General features: G+C 40.9%; 1 protein-coding gene and 1 long non-coding RNA gene across 3 annotated transcripts in view; one reads left to right on the forward strand and one right to left on the reverse strand.

Moving 5' to 3' along the window:
• The window catches only part of PDE5A (phosphodiesterase 5A), a 62203-nt gene extending 48083 nt beyond the window's left edge, over positions 1-14120 (reverse strand). For both annotated transcript variants that reach the window (XM_069855162.1, XM_069855161.1), the window contains exons 1-2: positions 13991-14120; positions 244-826 (exon numbers count right to left, since the gene is read on the reverse strand). In XM_069855162.1, the coding sequence (XP_069711263.1) occupies positions 244-826; positions 13991-14094 (687 nt within the window). In that variant the 5' untranslated portion in view covers positions 14095-14120. The remainder of the gene's footprint in view (positions 1-243; positions 827-13990) is intronic.
• LOC138719766 (uncharacterized) overlaps positions 1-21333 on the forward strand; it is a 73257-nt gene extending 51924 nt beyond the window's left edge. The window contains exons 4-5 of the long non-coding RNA XR_011337290.1: positions 2008-2061; positions 20772-21333. This is a non-coding gene — a long non-coding RNA (uncharacterized lncRNA). The remainder of the gene's footprint in view (positions 1-2007; positions 2062-20771) is intronic.
• Positions 21334-23808: the final 2475 nt, after the last annotated feature.

Genomic DNA, 23808 nt, shown 5'->3' on the forward strand with positions numbered 1-23808 from the left:
CAAGATCTGACTGCTAATGTCAAAAGTTACATAATTTGTTTCGATGTTAGCATAGCTCCATGTTTCTGTATACACATGTACCTACATGTATCTTAACCAAAAACATGGTGTCAGGTTTGCATCTTGACTGGTTTAAGTCAATATAGCTCCAAACACATACACTGAATGCCAGTATCACAACAGCTGATAATACAGCTTTGTACTTTTTTCACGAATTGCCCAAGATCAGTTTTCTTGGTTTACCTCATACGCATTCTTGATGTTCAGAGGCTGGCCTATAGCTGCTACGTGACCCACAATGCCCTTGTTCCACTCCAGGCGAATGCAGTTGTTGGATGCCTCTTCCAGCGTGGAGCCTTCTGCCACATCAAACAGCCTGCTTACGAGGAACTTCTCATTCGAGCTGTCCTCACAGACCAAGAACAGGGAATAGCGGTCAGCTGCTATAAGCTCATGGATATGTAGGAAAATCTTATGGCAAAGCGCTGTGACATCTAAGTGACTAGAAATATCCTTCACGAGTTCTAGTAGTCTTGAGCACTGATCCCCCGCACTGGTCTCAATCCTCGGAGATGGCAGAGGCATCTGTTCCTTCTTTTCAGAGTCGGAGAGGAAGCTCACTGCTCCTACTGAGTCCTTGACAAAAATAGGCCTTAGGGGTCTGTCAAATTCAGAAGCAGAGATTTTCCTTGCTGGCGTCCCAGAGTTGGTGGTCTCGGCACAGGCAGGCTGGTGACAAGCGCACGCTTCACTCTGGGACTTGGTTCCCTCCTTGCAGACAGGGATGGTGTGAACTCTCTCAGCAAACCATGCATTAACCATTTCTCTGCAAAATAAAAATAAGTACAGTACAGTGCATGATGCAAGTTAAAAATCTGCAGGAACTAATACATATTGGAAGAGGACACTGCGAAGAGGATAACATTAAGCCTTTTCATACCGTGCACGCGAGTGCACCCTTAGTGCTCCTCTGTATCAATAGTCTTCAATTTTACGCAACACTTCACCAAGATTAAGCAGTTGTGTTTTATGCCCCATAAAAAAGAAGCTATTTCTCCCTAAAGAAAATATCTGAATGGGGCAGAGGAAGACGGCTTACGCTTTAGCTTTCAGAATATAACGCATCAGAAGCTTACCCTGCAATTTTGTGCTTGAAAAGTTTTGGTCCTTCTCATTCCTAAGACTTCATTTTCTGTATAAGATGTGTAAGATGTATTTACACCCATATGAAGACAAAACTTTCTGTTTTAATTTCGATTTTCTAGACTATGTCTAACTTTAAAATAAACCAGAACTTTAATTCTGCCAAATCACCTGCAGCCCCACCTATTTTTATGTTGCCTATACACTATTTTTAAATTTACTTGCCCTGCTCTGTCAGAGTTCATGAAAAAAAGCTGTTTTGACCCAAAGCACTGAAGTTTTGCTTAAAAACTGTCAGGAAGAAACGTGAATATTTCTAATTCAACTCCCTTCAAATTAATGAAAAGACAGCTTGTTTTCATGCATTTCTCATGTTTCCTTTCCTTGCAGATGAAACTCCATGCCTAACTCAACTCAAAATGCTGAATCCCCCCAAGACTATGGGTTTGAAATTGAGCATTAATTATAATATGTCACGCATCTCTAGTACTGAGCTCTGTTTCTCAAATTAACTTTGCACTAAAATGCCAACCCTAATAATGCCTTCACTAAATACAACACATCTGGAATTATCAATAAGCAAACATATCGATAACACGAGTATACTTCTTATCACTATAATATTTTCTTGTTCAAAATCTGTTGGTTTCTTGTTTGTTTGTTTAAATACAGGGCTTCTTATTTCATTTATTCAGTGTCATGGACTCATCACAGTACATGATTTAATCCCAGAAGAAACATTTTCTTCTGAATTACATAATGCATGGGCCTATGAACAGCAAAAATCCTATTTAAAAGCCTGATCTTTTGGAAACCTTTCATGGTGGTCATGTTTTAAATTTGGGATATTTTTTATTTGCTCAGCAGACCACAGGAATTTCAAGAGTGAAGCTGAATGAAAGCATGGAAATCAGTCAGGTTAGTCAGCCGCCGATCGGTTAACATGCATCAGTAGTTGTTAAACGTGAAAAGCCCTGTACAGAGCTTTTTTCTCCTTACAGAACAGCTTCATCTATGTTGCAGAATGCGATACTGCAAGTGCAATTAACCATTAAGTCAAAGTAATTAATTAATATCTAAAGTCCACCAATACTATATTTATTAGTAAGCAACCCACAACAGGAAACTTATTTGTCTTATATTAGGAAAGTTTGAAACAAAAAACTCTCTCACTGAGATAAATATCACTCAATGTAGAACTGTAACATCAATTCTTATCTTATTCACACAATGATAGACTATATTTTGCCTTCTGTCCGTGTTCTGCAAAACCTTACAGACATGGTTAATATCATTTATAGCCCCAGTGATCTTCAAGTCTGAATGGTCAGTGCGGTCACATGAGACATTTGTGCATCTTATGATGACAAGAGTCCAAAACCATCTAATGAATAGCTGGACACAATGAAGGCAGTGGGAGTTTTGCCTCCAAGTTCCACAGAGCTAGGATTTCATTCTGTGTTTTTATATTTTCCATGAAGCTCCTGGACGGTGGAGCTGCAGCAATAATATACCTCGATCAACACTATAAATGTCCCAGCAATCTAAAGGTATTCCAATTACTGGGAACGTGGTGCCAGAGAACACAATGAAATTCCACTGTTATTCAGAAAGAGTTTTGGTTCATTGCTTGACTACTTATTTTTAAAGGAAGCAAGCTCTGCTCTTTAAGTATAATAGTAAAAACTACCAATGATCTTGCTTCATTACAGCAATACTATGTATTTTTGGGGGAGTTACATCATCCAAATGTTTCTTGAAGTGAAGAAGCATAAAGAAGAATTAACATATTATTAGAACTTTGACTTTATTAAGATTACTTTATAGTACTTAAACAGGACAGATATTAAATGTGGGAGCTGTGACCATGTATCACTGAAATACATAATACAATTTGCATAGGACAATATTGCATTTGCAAAGGCCGTTTCAGTGAGTTTCAAGGTAAGAAACCAACACTTTGTAGCATTTGGAATTTTCATTTATTAAACTGAATAAGAAAACAAAATAAAAATTTGTGGTGAAAACGACCAGAAATATCTTTAAGAAAAATAAAAAGCATAACCCCCCAAAATTTATAACTAAACACAGCATGTTATGTTATGTTATGTTATGTTATGTTATGTTATGTTATGTTATGTTATGTTATGTTATGTTATGTTATGTTATGTTATGTTATGTTATGTTATGTTATGTTATGTTATGTTATGTTATATGGGCGTTCTTTATGTTTTACCTTAACATTATCAAGGAAATAAATTATCTGGAAATTGTAGCTTTTTCTAAACAAAATTTAGCATCTAACGTAAGGCTGCAGAAAAGAACCCTGAAAATGTAAGCTGAGTGCATTCAAAGCCTCAGACACAAAAAGGCAGATAGAGAATAATCAATAGTTTTAACAAGCAGCTTGTGACTTGACCCAGTTTCATGATTGTGTGTGCGCTGAACATTGAGGAATGGCATTAATGTAAAATAAGGTTTAAAAGTAACGGTATTAACTGAGTATCAGATGGAGAGCGTTCTTGAACCAGCAAGTGATAAGGCATAGGAAGCTGTGTACTTTGTCTAGGTGCATTTGAAAACACCCAGGCGTGAACCCATACTGCTGCTGAGGGACAGCAATTCGCAGAGCAATCCGATTTGCTACTCTTTTACACGTGCAGAAAGGAGAATATAAAATGCTATCATTTCACCTAGCTCTGTTTTACACTGGATTTACATACATGGATATGTTGATGTAAGATACGTAGCAGAACAAGAATCAGGTACCCTTTGCTAACAAAGCAAAAGCAGAAAATTGGTTTATCAGTTGAAACTTGCCATTTTATTATTCTGGAGTGCTATGTAATGATGTCCCCTGGCCTTCATGGTGTCATAACAGTAATCAGTTTGAACAATGTATTCTGAATTCTAATACCAGTTCTCAAATGGTAGTCATGAGATAATTCAGTTTTTATCTTCTTGCCTTTTTACTGTGCAAAATAAGCATTCATTTCTCTATCTTACGGAAGTTCTGGAGGGATGTGGAACATAACTGCAAAACCTTTCACATGAAAGTAACTGCATTTCTTTAATAAGAACTGACTACTTGTTAGGTATCTGCACTATGTATGAAGTACTTTGACACTGAACAGAACTATATGTGGAGCCACATAATTATAACTAACATATCCCTGTCCCCATTAATGTCTCTTAGATGATGGTCCAATAGTTTGCCAACATAGTGTGTGATTCTCAAAAAGCTCTGCAGGTTAACAACAACAAATCCTTAACTATACTGTTTAATGCACGGTTTTCAACTTCAATCCATGCAGGCATTTTTATTTGGGCAACAGGAAAGCCATTCAAATTCAGCTGGAATAAGAACAGTGTTCACTGACCTTTACTGAATGCCTCTTCTAACAAGGAAACTATTTAGCTCCTTTTACTCACACAGTTATACACTGGGGTAGAAGAAATGACATTTCACATTAACCGTCACATTCTAAGTCTTTAATAATCTATCAGACAAAGCCTTGACGTACATTTACTTGTTGACACTCAGTCCTGTTTAACAATGCATGATGAGAAGGGTATTGTTACTAGCACAACTACTTTCTCAGCACAGAATTAGCGCAACAGCTATGTGATACCAGACACGTACTGAACCACAACTGCGGTAACTGGAAATCTGTAACACGTGCTGTGTATGATTCAGATGTCATTTTGAAAGGTCTACAGGAAGGAACAAACACTTGTGGCTACCTTATTCATATGAACGGTCTCCAGTAAGCACTGGCATTGTCAAGAGCCAATTGTAAGGATTTTTGCTGTAGAAGGAAGTTCAGAAGTTGCAGGAGTTCATTAAACAGGAGCAGATACTGATCCGTAGTGACCTATGCAGATAGTTAAAACCACTGCTATGGCATCATCCCAGCATAGCAATCACTGCACACAGGGAATTACAGGCATCCGTACCCATTCCGCATAAGCTGCATGCATCCTTTACTGCACTACGAACCTCCACTCAAGAAAGGTATAATTTATCCCAGAGTTCATATATAGGAATAGTTGAATACAAAGTAACCATTTTTTAGCCACTTCTATTAGTTAAATCCAGTCTTTCCTCTACAAAATACAATTTCAAAGGATTGTGACAATAGTGACTGCTGAAATTGCTCGGTGACTTCATCAGCAGATGACAAAACTGGAGAGGAATTTTGAAGCGATAGGGATGAGAAAGGGATGAAAATACAATGTCGGGTAAAACATTTGAAAAAAAAATGTTTGTGTGATCATCCTCTCTCTAATCACTTGTATACAAGTACACCTTGTCTGTATTACATGAGACCTCAAGAACTTCAGTGGAATTAAGACTCTTTGCTAAACACTGTACAGAAAGTAGACCTGTCCCTAAAGCAAGAAATTTTCAATATGAATAGGCAACAAAAATAGAAAATCAGTGGGTAAGAAAACAAAGGCAGTAAAGAGGCAACATGGTTTGAGCCAGGTGATATGGAAGGGCACAAGCAGACCTGAAGGGAACCTGTGCTGTATGTATCAAATCATACTGACCTGACACTAATTACTAGTCTACTCACACACTGGGAATACTAAATAGTTTATCATGCCCATCTTTGTTTCATTGCGATTACCTTCAAAACACACACACAGGGAATGTGTATGAAGAGTAACGGCCAGGTTACAACTGCCTTGCTCACACATATAACCACGCTACAGATCTAAGACCATGCCAATGTGACCATTCAGCAAGTGTTTGATGTCTTTGGACAAAATATGCAAAAAAAAAAAAAAAACACAAAAGGAACACCGAGATGCAACAATGATTGTGCATTACATCTTGATTAGCTTGCACAAAGAATGCATAATAATTACTGTACCAGAAAAGTACTGAGTTGCAAGAGGCTTGCAGTGAAACAATAAATAATTCCCTATGTTCTCTGCTGCTTATAAATCTTTCATGTACACCATGTGCAATGTTTCAGTAGTTGTGTGGGCTATTTTGCTGATTTTTCATTCAAATCAGTAGTTACTGATAACAGAGTTCAGGAAAGGGATTCAATCCAAACTTGCCTAATAGAGAATGCCAGCTTTCGAGTGTCTGAATTCCTGTGGCCTAATCCCGCTAGTGTTGAAATCACCAATATTTTAAGCCAAGCTTCCTATTTTCTTAATTGCTTCCCTTAAAATAACCACTTCAGCTTTCTCATATCTTGATATAAATAAGACATAGAAATTATTTAAAGCTTTAACAACAACTCGGAAACTATTCAGATTTAACAAATGGGTGTGAAAGTCAAAGTCACTTGGATATTATACTTGCCTTCCATTTTCTTTCCAGTACTTCCTATTTCACAATCATGTTCTAATTGGTTTTGTCTCTTTTCTGGACATGGAAAGATTTAAATAAACTGTGTAAAAGCTTGTTAAATGGAAACAGTAAACTGACTGTCAAAGTGTTTTCAAACTAACTAAAAAGTAGCTTGACAAAGACAGTAATTGTTTTTCCTTAAACTCTTTCCTATTATAGTTACTAGAGATGCTATTTCTAGAAGTGGTAGACAAACAGTTTTTGAAGAACAAGTATAAGCAAAAGTCAGCATCCATTTTTTGGCACAATTCATATATAAGCATATATTTAATTTAAAACATGTTAAGTGGCCCAACTGACTTCTGTTTGAATACAGATCTAAATTAAGAACAGTAGTTCATGATTCAAACCATTCTCAGGAGTGAAATAACAATATTTTAGAACCATGAAATAATGTAAATTTTGCCTGAATGTTTATATTATTTGTTAAAATAAGAGGCAGAGGTAGCTTTACTATCTGAAACAAAAGTATTTTAATATTCTTGTCTATTTACAAGTTTTCCTTAACAACCAAACTGCAAGATTTTTCCTGCATAGAAGGGACTTTTTGTGTCACACTATAAAGAAAGAGTTTTCCTTAGGGACTGAAGGTCAGATTTTAAAACATGATTAGTTTTCCTCCAAATGTTTATTCTTGTTCCAAGCTCAAAAAATTGAAAAATACAGATGTATCTAATGATTTTGTTGTGGAAAGCAACAGGACAATGCCAGTGTCTGTAGTGAAAGATGGATTAAAATTTAAGTTCACATCTGCCTGGAGACTTCACGTAAGTCTTAGGCACCACTTCACTTCCACTTAAATTCCTAAAATAGAGATTAAGTAGAACTTAAGTGGTGCAGAGGCTTTGGGATGGCTTTTTGTGCTGGGGCGAGTTCACCATAATGCACAAAATAAATGAGAAAATACATATCTTTTACTAAGCAAATATATTTTGTGGCTATATTCTCAGTGCCAGACTCAATGTAAAATTACAACCATGGAATCATCCACAAGGGCCATTTGAGTAGGACTTCTTTTCTGCCACTTTGTAAATAGGTCCTTTTGTGTTTCATGCCTTTTTTTTTTTTCTTTTCTTCAGGAAATCATATAAATAAGAGAGTATTCTATGTAAATTTACACATATCTTTGCCAAAAAGGAAGAGAAAGATTTGTATTCTGGGGCTTCATCCATTATATTTATTTGTGACAAAAGCAAAACACTTCCTCTTTAATGGTGCAGATGAAAATAGGTGACAGTGTGTTAGTTCAAGTCTAGGATATATTGTCTAGAATTGCTGTTTGTTTGTAATTCGTGATCCGAGTCGTATATTCCCACATAAATCAGCTTTAATCTAGCATTCAACTCATAGAATCATGGAGTGGTTTGGGTTGGAAGGGACCTTAAAGCCCATCCAGTTCTACCCCCTGCCATGGGCAGGGACATCTCCCACATAATTTCAGGCTGCTCAAAGCCCCATCCAACCTGGCCATACTTTATTGGCTCTGAAGACATCATAGGTGACATATCATGGTTTTTATCCTCGTGCAGAGAGCTAGCACAGCATCTACTGTCTCACTTCAGCCTCAAAATTAGACCAACTGGTATTTTCATTTTATATATGTAGCTTTGTCCTAATCCTGTACAAAGACATGAATTTCCTCCTCATGTGATGTTTCTTCAACAGATGCCCAACATAAAACTTCCATGATCTTCTACAATTTAGAAACGCAAGAAAGGTGTCTAATTTTCTTGTCTCGCACAGAGGCAATGTATGCCTCAGCTCCACTTTTCTTCCCCGTTGCCTTCAATTCGACCCTGTTCTCTAAAACCTTCCTGGTAAGAGTTAAAAAAATAGAAATGAGCTTTCCAATGCCTACTGGCATTATCCAAAGTACTGTAATACGATGAAACAAAAGAAGGCAAAAAGAGATGTGAACTGTTAAAGCAGTTGACTCCATCTTATTTCCTACCTGTCCGTTAGGGTTTACCAGTTGTATTTTAATTAATGCATTGCGCACTCCTGATTGTTTCTTCATTAGCTAGGGTAATCAGTACGTAATAAAAGCTCATTCTCCTTGTAGCTGCTCAGTCCTATCTGCTGACTAGTTTATCTTCACACCAAACAGTCTGTGTAGGAGTTCAGATTACAGCTTTCTTGGAATCAAAGGCATAAATTGCTAGGAAGTGATTTCTTATCATTTCTCAAAAACGACAGTTTCTTCAGCCTACAGTAACTGCTGTTCTAGACACTGTTTCCAAAACACTCCAGCACACACCTAGCTGTGTTTCCAAGAATAAATGCCAAAAATACTTATTCACATTTACAACTTCATGAATGTGGGCAACATTCCTTACCTTCCTGAGTGCTTTCTGAATCAAGAGTCTAAAATATTTTAGGATGATCTTAATACTTTGCAGTTACCAAGAAAGGCATAAGGATATGGATAAACTGATAATCGGGACAGCTACAGAAACAATTAGACCAACAAGAAAATACCCCAAAATTTCAGAGAAATCCATTTTTTCCCTGCACTTCACTCTCAGAAAAGCTCTGTAAACATCTAATAAAACCAAGTAAGTGGGGAAAAAATATTCTGATCCCTGCATTAACACCTCTGCTCCCTGCGGTTTTCAAGCCAGGGTCCAAAGAAACAGTGGGTCTGCAGTCCTCTTGTCAATGCTTCACACAGGATAACATCGAAAAGCAAGTCCCCTTTCAGTAAATTTGAACAATTTGCACAGGATTCTGTGCCTCCACTGGAAAACTGTGAGGGGCCCTTCAATCAGATAAGTTCAAATCCCACTGCCTGCTTTCCAAGGTCATGTTAGGGATGAACATGGCTCATACCGGTACACTTTTAGGATTATTACTTTGTTGTATGTCAGTAATACCTTCTTAAGAAATAACACAGGGCAAAGCACATTTCAGAAAACCCTCAGCACCTCTATCTTTAAAAATCTGAATTTTCATATACTTACTCCAAAAATTAATTTCAACTAGGAAAAAAAAAATCACAGGCATTTATATTGCCAAACAAAACAATGGCCTAATGCATGACATATAATATTTATGAGAGTAAACATCAAAGAGCCGTCTTAAAATGAAAGACATTCTTTAAAAGCCCTCTAGATAGAGAGATTACAAGGTAAATGTCCCAAGTAATTTGGTACTGCAAGCAGCACGTTACAAACTGCTTGTCCACCAGCCATCAAGAAGAAAAAAAAAGCCAAAACAACTGTACTTGAGTATTTTCAGAGTAATAAATGTAATTGATATATATAATTTGCACAGTCTTTGGATTCCAGTAAAGTACAGTTCCCCAGTAAACACCACTTCTGGAGTCCTCAGTGAAGCGCCATAAAGTACCATGCCGTAAAGGACATTTATTTTTCCAAGTACAACCTCACCTTAAGTCATTCGTAAATATTTCCCAGCCTTGCTAGTAAAACAAGATGTATTTATAATAAAATAATCTTACTTCCAGCAAAAGGCATGCAAGACATGGGTTAATAATTTGTATCTTTCATTTAGGAAACCAGACAAAAACTGCCTGGAACAATTCAGTTGCCTCTAACTGAGAGGAGAATTTTTACTCTGGCTGTTTTGCCAGTCTGCTGCACTAAGAGAGAATCACTCCCATGTTTTCATGAGCAGGGACAATAAAGAAGTCAGAAATACAGAAGTATTCCATAGGGGGTTAAAATAACTACTATGTTTGAACAGGACAATGCGTGGATTTCTTTTTTTTTTCAGGAACATAAAAAGATTAAACTTTAGGAAAACAAAAAGGTTAAGGAATTCAGCCATAACTCAGTGGAACAAAAAAGGCTGCAGATGATGCCTTTATAATGTCTAGTGAGAACAATTATATTTGGAGCAGCAGCAAAAAAAGCCTTTAACAGTATGGGTAAACATAAGACAATCTAAAAGAAGGATAATTTTACTTCAAAACATTTCTGCTTTCTGGGAAGCCACAGTATGAAAGACAATTCTACAGCTTTGAAAGGGGAAGAATAACAAGAGGAGCTGAAAACAAATAACAACAACAACAAAACAACAAAACCAAAAAAAACCCAAACCAGAATAAAATAAGTAGCTTAAATTGAGCAGGAGCCAGGCATTTAGAAACTCTTGAACCCGTAAGTGTGCCATAACAGTCTCCAGCCAGGTTTGTCAGCCAGCTCACTGTGTCGCTAAGCAAACCACATTCATCTCGTCCCTGAGCGGGTGGCACGCATCTCCTTGCCTGCTCTGCACTTTGATCGCACTGTCACAACACTTCATTGATAACGATTACTGATACTATCTCTGTACACCACTTGTCTCCCTGGTACAAAATCAAGTAATAAATAACTGATTCCATAGCTTCCTACTCACAGGACCATAGTTTATTCACATACTCAAAGGAGGGAGCAATTTAAAGCTATTCACATGGATTACTTGCCTGTAGGGTTGCGCCTTGTGCCATACAGGTGGAAGTCAATCCCCATAGCTGGGGGTCAGCCTGCCTGTAGATGCTGTCAATCTCAAGGCAGTGCAGAATCAAAACACAAGGTGTAAGCTATCTGTGCGTATTTATTTTCTACACCACATTTTAGGGGAGAGGAGGAAAGCAGGTGCAAAGTTATTGAGCAGGTGACCTGCAGCCCTTTCCCCCAAGAATCCAGAATATGGATTGGGGAACATAGCGACTCTAGCAGTTGACACATTATAAACAATAGTTAATACAGACTAACTGCAAATAAAAAGAAACTTTCTCTTTTAAACTGCCATCTTGAGAGAAAACATCATTTTCACTTAAACCATGAACTAATATCAAACCGACCCATGCAAAATGCAACAAGAGGTAACAACTCAGTAACTACATGAGATGATGTTACTTCCAAACTTCAAAGAAAAAAGCAACAAATCTTCAAGCCTAGGACTATGCAAAATATTTCTTTTGTAACTATTACCTAGACACCCAATTAAGACATTCTTTTGTGGAAACTGCCAAAAGAATTACAGTGTAAAACATGCATGGGAATTAACTACAGATAAAAAAAAATATGTAAATTATTTAATACCTATAATAAAATAGCTGAATTAGGTTCCAATTCAAAGGTCAGTACTATCATTGGAAAAGGCTTGGATCATGATCGAGCTGATGATCTTTTCCATAAATATTTGAGAAACAGGTACAGAAACTATCTTTATCCATTAGCAATTGTGCCTCGCAGTCTGAAGCAGAATATACCTCTGCTGCACAAGACACCAAATTAACTTCTTGGTCTATTACTTTTAGGACCTGTGAGGACTTTGGCATATTATAAAGCAAAGCAAAAAAATGAACAGTAAATTAAGATTAGAAAACAGCCAAAACTAGTCCAAGGAACACTGCTTTACTAGACAGAGTAAATATAGTACTGAGTAACAAATATGAACAGCATTGATCTTGTTCAATGCATTGCTCTTGTACCAAGATTCAACTAAAACAAAGCATGGCATTATATTTTAGGGTTTCCCTTTTGCAAGCTGTACATAACACTATAATGTAGAACATTAAATCTTTTTATGAAGCATATCGGTCCTTTCAAACCGCTCGACTTTACAGGATAGCATTTTATTGAACAGAATATGAACCCACGTACAGCCAAGTAACTTCTTGACTTTTCAAATGCAAACTTACACGCAAAAGAGCTATTTATTATAGTTATAGTTTTCTGTTAATACAGCAAGGACAAAAAAAAAAACCCAATCCATGCGAGATAGTAGAGAAGAAAATTTTGAGAGAAATGCAATGTTTCCATCATCACTTCAAAAACATCAAGGAAGAACTCAAAGTCACCAGTTTTTCTGCAAACCCCACTCTTAAGGCAGAGGCATCACCGTCCTGGAGACACGACTGGATTGTATTTTGTGAGCTGCTGCCCCTTTCAGCCCCGCGCAAAAACAAAACTGCCTCAGAATTTAGGAAAAAAAAGGGACTAACCAAACCCCTCCATGGGGAAAACAAATCCAACACGGAGGCTACTATTAATTAGCATTCCTATTTGTTCAATCCTACTTCCAGTTTCCAAAGGAAGAGCGACAGGCTCAACTAATAAAAGATCCAGGACAGAGAAGGATCCTTCTCTGACACATCACGCACTAGCTGTGCCGGAGAACAGCAAGGGTGACTACTTCTATCTACACCTACACACAGCCCCTTTTCAAAAAACATCTAAAACACCTTCTAAAAGGCATTTTTATTATCTTTCCGCCCAAGGACCCTCGGGTAGCGGCACAAAGAGGGCCGCCCGACAGATGGTCAGGAAAAAAAAGCCGGTGACCCCTCGAGGCTTTCCAGCTCGCGGCGAGTCAATTATTGATGGGGATTTCTCCTCTTACCGCCCCATCCCAGGCGGAGGGGAGCAGCGCAGCCTCGCTCAGAGGGCACCCATCCGTGCCTGCTAAGCCGTAAATCAGCGGGGCAGCAGGCGGTGCCGGGGGAGCGGAGCGAGCCCCAGCTCTGCGCTCGGAGGCACCGCGGGGGCTCCGCTCCCTTCATCGGGGAACATTCGAAACGGAAACCCGACTCCGCTTCTAAAAATAGCCGAGTTTAGCCGAGTCCCGCGGCCGGCGGGCGAGCAAATACCTCGTCTTGTCTCCGAAAGGCAGCATGTCGGGGCCGGGGGAGCAGCCCGGGCGAGCCGAGCGGCTCTGCGGGCGGCTCCGGGCGGCCCCGCGCTGCCCCCTGCCGGGCACCCAGCCCGGGGCCCTGAGCGCCGATGCCTTGCCCCGCAGCTCTCAGTGCCGCTCCCCGGGTCGCTGCTGCCCTTCCCCTAGGGCTGCAAGCCCCAGTTCCCTGCTCCTTGATGCCCCTGCCTTGGGGCTGCGAGCCCCAATTCCCTGCTCCTGCTGCCCTTCCTTTGGGATGCAAACTGCGCTCTTCTGCTGCTTTTGCCCTGAGGCTGCGAGCCCCAATTCCCTGTTCTGCTGCCCTTCCTTTAGGGCTGCAAGCCCCAATCCCCTGCTCCTGCTGCCCCTCCTCTGGGATGCAAACTGCGCTCCTCTGCTGCCCTTGCCCTAGGACTGCGAGCCCCAGTTCCCTGCTCCTGCTGCCCTTGTCCCGGGGCTGCAAGCCCGGAGGTGTCAGCAAGGCTATCGAGCTGTTCCCGGAGCAGCGCTGCTTCCAGAGCACCAAGTTAAGGACGCAACCCGCCCTCCCCGAAGAGATCAGACGCTATCTGAGGCTCCCACATACTCCTATCTTCGTTCGTAGGGCAGGGAAAAAAACCACGGGCCGCCCGGGGCTGGATCCGGGAGGCTGGGAGAGCTTCCAGAGCGCCCCAGCCCGCATCTGCACGGCGGGGGGAGCCGGGCGCGTTCGGGTTTTGCTTTTCGGAGGATGGGGGGGCAGCGGGGAGATGGCTTTTTTTATTCTCTTTGGAAACGGCGAAAGGGAAATGGAAGGGCGAGCGTTAGCCGGGAAGCGAGGACCTGCCTCTCTCTCGCCGCCGCTCCTCTCCTTACCTCGTAGCTTTCCTAACAAAGTACGAGCGGGTAAAGTCGCCGTGCTCGTCCAGCCACGCTTCCAGCGCCTCCTGCTCCGGCGGCGCCCGGCGGCTGCGCTCCATGCTCCCGCCGCTCTGCCTCCGCCCGCCGCGCCCGGGACGGCGCCTCCCCTCCCGCCGCTGCCCCCGCCCCGAGCCCAGGTGCGGCTGCGGGCAGCGCCGGCTCCAGCCCGGCCGCGGGAGCTCCAGCCTTGAGCCGGGAGCTGGGGCTGGGGCTGGAGAACGAGTCCTACGAGGAGCGGCTGAGAGAGCTGGGGGTGTTTAGCCTGGAGAAGAGGAGGCTGAGGGGAGACCTCATTGCTCTCTACAACTACCTGAAAGGAGGTTGAGGAGAGGAGGGAGCTGGGCTCTTCTCCCAAGTGACAGGGGACAGGACAAGAGGGAATGGCCTCAAGCTCCACCAGGGGAGGTTCAGGATGGATATCAGGAAAATATATTTCACAGAAAGGTTCATTGGGCACTGGCAGAGGCTGCCCAGGGAGGTGGTTGAGTCACCTTCCCTGGAGGTGTTTAAGGCACGGGTGGACGAGGTGCTGAGGAACACGGTTTAGTGTTTGATAGGAATGGTTGGACTCGATGATCCAGTGGGTCCTTTCCAACCTAGTGATTCTATGAATGGCCCAGGCAGTCCCTACAGGGCTGGACAACAACTGCGGAATGATGAAAAAGCGAATCGTTCTCCCAGCAAAAGCGATTTTTCTCCCCCATCCCCACTGCACAGCTGTGGCCTGTTTCAGCCTGCTGGGAAGAAGTGGTAAATAGGATGCTGCTTCGGGGTATTTCCCTGTTGGATGTCCATATATCATCTCTGATAGCACTTGTATCCAAGCTGAGGTCTAAATCCCTGGCTTTTCCATCCCTTATGCCCACAATGAGGCTCTCATATCCATTTCGTAAACACAGCCTAGCTTTAAAGATGCTCCAGACTCACAGCTCCTACTGTCTCTGACATTAGAAAGCTGGGATTGATGTTTTCCTTAGTGCTGAGCATCACTTTCATGCATTGTAGTTCCGTTCTAAGGCAGACACGTGCACGTGTTTATAATAATTTATAATCTGCGTTCACTAAAGCCCTTGCACAAAGTACGACGCACACGTAAGGTTTCTTATGTCATTACACATAGTATCTTTGAATGTAAGGTATGAATTACAAACAGCAGTGTGCTTCAGTAACAAGTGATAGGACGAGAGGAAAAGACCTCAAGTTACACCAGGGGAGGTTCAGATTGGATATTAAGGACAAATTCTTTACTGAAAGAGTGGCAAAGCATTGGCACAGGCTGCTCAGGGTAGTAGTGGAGTCTCCTTCCCTGGAGGGGTTCAAAAACCGTGTAGAAGTGGCGCTTTGGGACACAGTGGTGCTGGACTGGATGATCTTAGAAGTGTTTTCCAACCTCAGTGAGTCTATGCTTCTATGACAGGGTTATACAGAGTCTCTAAAATTACTCTCCTGTATAAGCAACCAAGAAGTATCACATAAAATGTTTAGTGCTACTCTTACTTCCCTTTTCAGTGTACGCAAGGCAGCCAGAGCGGACATTCCCACACACCTCTACAGGTTTTTGCAGTGCTTGTAGCGACTTGACTTAAAGAGGCTTGATGTACGGAGACTTGACTTATAGAGAGGTGGGATTCTGCAGCCTTAAAGGGGCAGCAGCAGGAACTTCACAGCAAAGGGATTAAGAACCTGTCCATGAGCTTGGGGAAGAAGTTTTCTCCTTTGTGTCACATCTGTGCGTTAACACTCGGGGACATTTGTGTCTTTTGTTTGTGTGTAATACAGGGCACACAGAAAGGAACGTTTTAGATGAACATTACTCTGTTGCAAAAGGAATCCCAGGACAAGTGTGTGTGGTGACCAAAGAGCAATGCGAAGATAAAGTATAAACCAGCTAAGAGTTGCTGGAGGAGTCAGGCCACTATTCCAGGCAAACAGAAATCTTTCAGCAGAGAAATAAAAATTACCAAGCCTGCTGCATAAGCAGACAACATGGCAATAAATGAAGCTAACGGTTCTAGATCTAGAGAGGAAAACCAAGAAGGAGCAAACACATGGAAATATCTTTTCTATAAAGAGGCAGAAAGGGTTTGCTTACAAAAGGATGAATACAAATACATAATTCAATTACTGGTATTTAAAAAGTAAGATAGGATTTTCTCCCTGTCTCGTAGGAGAATAACAAGGTAACGGTCAATGAAATTACGTCAGCTGCAATACATAGCATCTCGTTTAATGTAATTAGGAGTAGCACTAATAGAAATAAGCATTTATACTGTAGTAGCATCCAGTAAGCTCCAATCAAGAACGGAGACTGTGCTGAGCACTGTAAACATGTGATACTAACTACTAGGCAAGCTGAGAAGCACGCAGCATCCCTGCACTTCGTTCCGCAAGGCTCTGGGGCCCTCGGGTGAAGCCCTCCAGCTACCCAGGCTGGGCCAGTGTGTGTACGTATGCGCCAAAGTGGGGGAAGTTGGGCAGTGCAATAGAATCGTGTCCTTTGCTCCAAGCTGACAGCTGCATTATTTATCCTACAGATAATCATCAGTAAATCCAATGCAAATTATTCTCTTCCTGTGAATTCTATGGCAAAGCATAGAATTCAAAAGCTTTCTGCCCAAGCAAAGAACAACATAGTCTTTCCCAAAAGAAATAAAAATGGAACAGTTGGGGGGGAGGGGGAAAGGGATACTTTCTCTGTATCCGATGAATTTCCATGAATAATAATGAACATGCTGTTTTCATTTTAAAGGTGACAGGAGGGGATGAAGGCCAAACATAACAAAGGAGTGAATGGTAAAAGTGGAAAAAGTCTTCTATAATTTTGGCTTCCCAAGAGTTCTGAAAAAGCTCCTTGTATCTTAGCTCACGCCCAGCTTTCCAGTTTGTTGCCAGAACTCAGATGACAGAATTGATGTGCAGTAGCCATAAACCTGAAGAGGATTTGTAGTAATGACAGACAAATAAATACACCCAGTTCAAGTTTGAAAGCTGCTTGTGGCAAAGCAGCGCGCTTGAGAGCTCAGCATCAGAGCCAGGATGCTTTTCCAGCACTACGCCATTTCTGTAGCAGGACTGGTTGATGGAAAAGCTTTTTAGCTGAAGACTTCCAGTCATATAACTTGCAAATATTGCCATGTAAGGAGATAAGGAAGGTGGGGTATTTTCATATGCCCAAGGCACATAAATTAGAAATGCTGCTAACTCATTATAATTAATAAGAACAAATAGGGAAGTATGTAATCAGAGAAGAAGTATTTATGTGATATTTTATGCTCCAAGAACTCGATGTTCAAACTAATTTGGAAGTAATTTATTTCTATATTGTTTTCCTTTAAACAAGAAGAAAATAAGGTTTCAGATGTCGCCATGGTTGACTTATTTGTCTGACTTACTCATTAGATGAATTGGAGCAGCATTTAGCTTTGCTAAGAAGTGGGAACTGGCTGTCTTTCTATTGTCCCCTAAATCTGGAAAACAGTTGGTCCATTTTGGCTCCTAAAACAAAATTAAGGCTGCACTATATTGCCAGTGAAGCTAGACTATGTTAAGGTAGAGGAAACTATTCCACTTCCTTAGACAGCAGTTTTACCCACACGCGCAAACACACATGCAGTGGAAGAATCCTGGTATTAGTAAAGCAAGTTTCCATTTCCTACTTTAATGATGGAAATACTGAATCCTGAGAATGTCTTATCAGTTTATTCTCTCAGTCCTTTCCAAATAATTACTGGAAGTGCTTCCCAAATAAACATAGCTATGCAGAGTCCCTCGTACATTGCATAACCTGCCTTCTCCGCTATGATTCTGTGATTCTATGAATACTAAATTAAGTGTAAGGGATATTTCGCGTACCTTGCAGGCTGTATTCCTGTTAGTACAGTCACCCTTGGATATGCCTCCTTGGCAACAGCCTGATATTGTTGGCTTGTGACTGACTCTCTGTTCTGCTTTTCTAACTACTTGCCTTATAGTCAGGTGTTGCCTGTGTACCAGCTCACTTCTGCCTAACTGTGTTTTCTTGCTCTTGAACCTTTTTGATTTCATCCTGTGCTTGCAATCCATTTGTCCAATTCATCAACACTATTTTGAGTTCTATGCCCATGCTCCAACGTGCACTCAGCCTCACCAAGCTCAGTGCAAATTTGCTGAAGGGCACAGGTCTGGGCAGCGACTGGGCGTGCTGCAGGTAGGTGAAATTGTAGATGGACTTCTCAGCATCATTACTAGTTTAGTTAGCTGAAGCTTCTGGTGTGTACGGTCTAGAAGCACATCACCAAACATGCAGGCACAGACCTGACCTAGGTAGGGAAATTACACTGTGATTGTATTGAGTGGGGTAGCAACACATGCAATGCATTGACTGTTTCAGATGTGCCACAAACCCTGGTAACTCTGCACCCATGTAGTCCGTTTCCAGTTGCATTCAGCAGACCCTTCTAGACTTATGACGCTGAGAACTGAAGCTGTGATGCACCTGTTCTTTCTTTTAATGTATACATAGATTTTGGCAGAGTTTAAATTGGAGGTAGCTGGTAAGGTAGGTAGCAGGTATAGGCCAGATTTCATTCCAGGCCCTTCTCAAATGCATAACATATATATATTTTTTTTCATTTACATGATACATAGCTTGTTTTTAAAGAGCTTTTTAGCAACTACTAGCTAGTTATTTTCAACTAGCAATTACTCTTATGAGTACTTTTACTAGTAGCTGTGATACTGAATTGAAGGATTGGTTTTGTACTTGGACATACAGATAATTCTGAAGTCAAACTATAAGGATCTTTTTGTCCTAATTGGGGTTGTTGGGAGAAGGAAGCACAGTGATGAACTATAATATATAAATCAAACATTAGTCAGATGTTTCTTAGGTACATGTCCTTGCAATTTGGACCATGCTGTTTAGGGTTGTATGGGCTGCTTAAGCACATGCGAGAAGAAAAACCCTGATTCCCCTGGAGCAGTGCAATAGCTTTCACCCATATCAGCAGACCCAGAATTTAATTCCATTCATCGCTTCAGTGTCTCTCTGCGTCCTCAATTGACATTTATAAAGAGTTGCCCCAATGCCTGTTAGCTGAAGGCATGTTTCCATGCAGCTCCGTGCTATTCTTCTCTTTCTCTCATGTTTCTTAAATGTAATGCTGCTTCACTTGAGCCTTTGCAGCATATAAATTCTATATCTGTGGAAGAGAGCAGGGTACATATCTAAATCTGTTAAGGATCTGATCAGCATTGGCACAATGGGCAGCAGGATGTGCAGCTCAGTGTTTTCTGCCTTGAGTATTTGTGTAACATGGCACACCACAAAAGGAACATGGGGGGAATACTGTCGTGGGGCAAAAGAAGTAAATCCACAGCAGTTTGAAATACGTTGCTCTTATGATGATCGCCTCACATTTTCCTAGTAAAAAGCCATGGAACCTCAGCCAGCGGTTCAGAATTAATGCAAGGTGGCATGAATGGAGCCTGTGATGGTTTTTTTCCATCTACTCTCCCATTTCTGTATTCACAGACCATAATTCTCTCTTAGCCTTCTCATATATTAACCTAACAACTGGAGTTTCTAAAGGCTCGCTATCATCACAAATTATTAGTGTTGTTTGTGTCCGTACAAGCTCTTGGTTTTCCGGAGATGCTTTTTTTCAGCATGTTTTCCCTATACTGATCTCTCTGAAACCACAGAGAGGTGTAATAGGACCAACTCCTACCAGCCGTTCCCCATCTTGTACAATAAGAATAACTTTTGCCTGCACCTTGCTCTGAGAATGTGTGTCTGCTTGGGCCTATTATTACCATTTATTTCTTTCCAGAGGTACTGCTTTTCACCAAACCATTTTCCATCTTGGACACGAGACTGATTTTCTTTCTTCTTTTAATGAACAACTTTGCCTTCTTTGCGTTAAAATATAGTCCAACCTTACTAAGAGATCTTAGTTGGTCTGGATTAACAGTCTGCCCTTCCCTTTATTTATCACTCCGTAACTTTTTGTAATTTGAAGCTTTTTCCAGCAATAATCTTACATTTTTCTTCAGAACATTTAGAATAGTTTGGGTCCATTTAGTATGAAACACATTGCAGGGTGGTTTACCAAAAATGCTGTAAAGTTGTGAGCCAAAGCACTACAGAAATCTCATAAAAGTTTCCTTTATCAAACTAATTCAGAATCTTATGGGAAAATAAGAAGGTTTTTTTTTCCCTGACAAAACTGATTTTCCATGTTGGCTTGCATTAATTGTACTATCATCCTTTAATTGTACTTTGATTGCTTCCTGTACCAGCCTTTCCATCAGTTTTCCTGACATTGATGTTCAGCAAAATGATCTGCAGTTTCCTTATTAAATAATGAGACAATGCTTGCTTCTCCTTTGTCTTTGGGAACTTGCATGGGATCTCGAGACATGTTTTTCTTATTTGGTTCTTTTCCATCTTGTCTTACTGAGGTTTAGGGTTAATACCTGTTAAGCAGGCATTGTTTTACTTCCTTATATTTTGGAGTCTTAGTAGTGGATATATGAATTTCTGCTTTGATAGATCCCACGTGGAATATTTTGGTGGCACAGAGCTGGTTAATCTTTCTAGTACTGTTTGTTACTATCACATAATCTTCATAACCCAGAATGTAACATTCATAAATGTATATGCAGTTAGAAATATCTGTATATGCAGTGTATATGCAGTTATGAAACGTCATTGCTTTCTGAGACCAGCACCCACCTCACTACAACCTCCTTTCAGGAAGTTGAAGAGGGCAATATGCGTTACTGGTTCTGGAAAAATAACTATGAATGAAAATTGCCACTATACTTTCTAAAGACCACAAGAGGAGTCATCACTCCTTTGTACTGGAAGCTGTACCACAAATGTATCTCTTGCTTGGGTGGGTATATCATCAAATACTCATTTTTAAAAAAAAATTATGGAAGGAGGGAGTCGGAGAATAGAGGTTTGCACCCAGTAAGGTACAGAACCTACAAGCAAACACAGAATAGATCACTGAAATATTATGCGGTGGGCATAAAAGTTGTTTTCATGGCATCTTAGGAATGCACAGGCATATCATGGAATCATAGAATGGTTTGGGTTGGAAGGGACCTTAAAGCTCATCCAGTTCCAACACCCTGCCATGGGCAGGGACACATCCCACTAGACTGGTAATTAAGTAAAGAGTTAGTCTGTAATTGTGAAAGGTCTAAAAAAATTAAACAGTAAACAAGGTGAATAAAGACATAACTTTTGTATGACATCAATATTGCAGCTTAAAGGTGTAACCACCAAATCTTCAGTGTTCTGAACAAGCAAGGAAAATGTGTAAGAAAACCCAAGTTTGTAACAGGCTGACTATAGCACTGCTAAATGAATGTATTGGGCTCGTATGGCATTTTAACTGCACAAGAATGAAGTGTGAGAGCAGTCAGATTGAAGAGAGGTTATACGTGAGTGCAGATCTGTTTCTTGACCTCATTTAATTTTTTTTCAGAGAGGTAGAGCATACTCAGGATCCTTTCATTTTCTCCTTCAGTTTTCATGCCTGTCCCTCAAGACATCTGTGGTGTAGACATTTGTTCAGCCAAACGAGTCTGAATGAGCCTGTTCACAACGCATTACTGCTGATCCCTAATCAGCTGCAATCTGATGGAGAGGTGTTCCCCATGGAGGCTCTTCAGGCTGCCCCATCTCTGTTTTTTTTTTAAGCTTTGGCTGACCTGAGGACCTGCAGCCTTCAAAACCTTTTGATACTGCCTGACTAGTTTCTGTCTGGTAAATAAAAGAAGAAAAGTATTAGAGCAAATCAGCGAAGTGGATGTTTAGAGCCTCGCGTGAAAAAGCTGTGGCTCGGCACCACCTTGCTTTCCTGACAAAGAAAAGCTCTATTACACAGGAAAATACTGAGTGTTCCAGGTCCAAATTGTCATGGCTACGTATCTTCTAACACTTGCTGCTCCGTTTCTCAAATTGCTACTTACATTTCATCGCTGGCAGATTGCACACTGTCCTGTCTCTGCGGCAGGGGTTGCCCACGGCCATGTGTCTCTGCAGCATTTAGCATAATTGGTGCTTCATGAGCTGCTGTAAAACCAATAAAAATGACAAAGTAAACCAATTTTTGTTGGAACCCAAATTTCATTTGCATCTCTTAAAAACTTTTCTATTAATCACCATCCTCATATTAGGTCAGTGGGGACAGCAATAGTTGTCACTACTTCTATACCACAGGTGGCTGTAATGAAGTGGAAAGATTATGTGATTTGACTCAGGCTGTAGGGAAAGTTTCTGTCACAATTAAAGTTATAGCAGATGAGTCACTTGTATTTTGCATTGCCTTTAGTCTTCTAAACCACTGTGGAGCTGTTTTTTAATCTATCTGTGCTCTGTATAACTGAGGGGGTTGCACAACTACTTCTGGCAGCTTATACCATGTCCTATAGTTATGTCAATCACATGTTGCAGGCTACAAGCCACACCACTTGATTCTCAAATGTGGCAGACCTGCTGCGAGGTCTTTGTTCCCAAACAGATAACACAAGTGCCTGAAAACAGCATGTACCTCGCTGATGTCTGCCTGCGCTGCTGGTTTATGGGCTCAGGGTGGAGGAGAAACTCATCCACTCAGCCCCAAAAACCAGATAACTGGCTCATCCCTGGGTGGGACCAAGCTCATAGGGGTAATCTCAGCAATTGGCAGTTCTGGAGTGTAACTGAGATTTAATGCCCAGCTGGGGACACCAGCATGGATGTTCATCTCTTTAAGCAGTTGGTTAGATAACTTGGGATTTGAAATGCCAGCACTGCTGTATTTAAGCTCTCATGGAAAGTACAGCCAAGCATCAGGACCAGCTGCCAGGCATTTTTCACTTTTAAATACTAGACATAAATTTATTGTGGTAGAAAATGAAATTGTGGACTGTGGCTTTCATCTTTCAAAAGCAGCAAGTCTCATATTAGATAAAGGAGGCAAGTACCTGCACATCAGCTATTGTGGCACCTCACTTTTAAAAGCCTTCAGTGTAGATTTTAGACCGGGGAGAGCAAAGCTGCCGGGCAGAGCAAGGTACACAGGGATGTGGATATGGAAATAAGCATATAGTTTTGCTAAGCTGTTCCAGTTTGGAACAACAATATTAAGGAGACTCTTGATGAGGCTAAAGCTCCTTCAGGCTGCTAGTGAGCTACTGACTGCCCCTGACCTTCCTGCTTTCTAGCTGCAAAGTCCCGTCTCTGTTTAGAAACCTGAAGAACAAAAAAGTAATTATTTTTATTTCAGCTTATTGAATTTATCTTAGTTTTATTTATTCCCCGAATAAAATGGTTATGTGGAAACAGAAGCTTGTGTGGTGTACTCGCGGCTCTAATAATAATACAAGCGCCCTTGAGGAAATGAAATGTGACACAGTACGGGCCAGCCTTTGAGGGCAACTGAGTGCTTGTAAGGTACAGCCTGGCTTCTCAGTTCATCCTGCTCCAAACATAAACATATTTCCCACTATTTTCATCTTTTCCATAGGAGACTGGATGACAGAGATGTGAAATGGACTGAAAGACAGGATTTATTTGTGTGCGTGGTACATGGCCTTAATCTGTCAGCTTGTTTTCCTTTGTTAGTGATGTAGAAGAGGGACTTTCTGTATTTTATAGCAGTTTTATGCTACCTAGAGTGCATGGTAAATACTGGCAGTACAGTGATGCTAACAGAAAAGCATATGCAGAAAAATGTTGCAGTACTGGACTTCGACAGACCACGAGATCTGAATTTGCAGAATGTGCATTTTGGTTA

The sequence above is a fragment of the Phaenicophaeus curvirostris genome, chromosome 4, assembly GCF_032191515.1.
Source record: "Phaenicophaeus curvirostris isolate KB17595 chromosome 4, BPBGC_Pcur_1.0, whole genome shotgun sequence".
Taxonomy (NCBI): domain Eukaryota; kingdom Metazoa; phylum Chordata; class Aves; order Cuculiformes; family Cuculidae; genus Phaenicophaeus; species Phaenicophaeus curvirostris.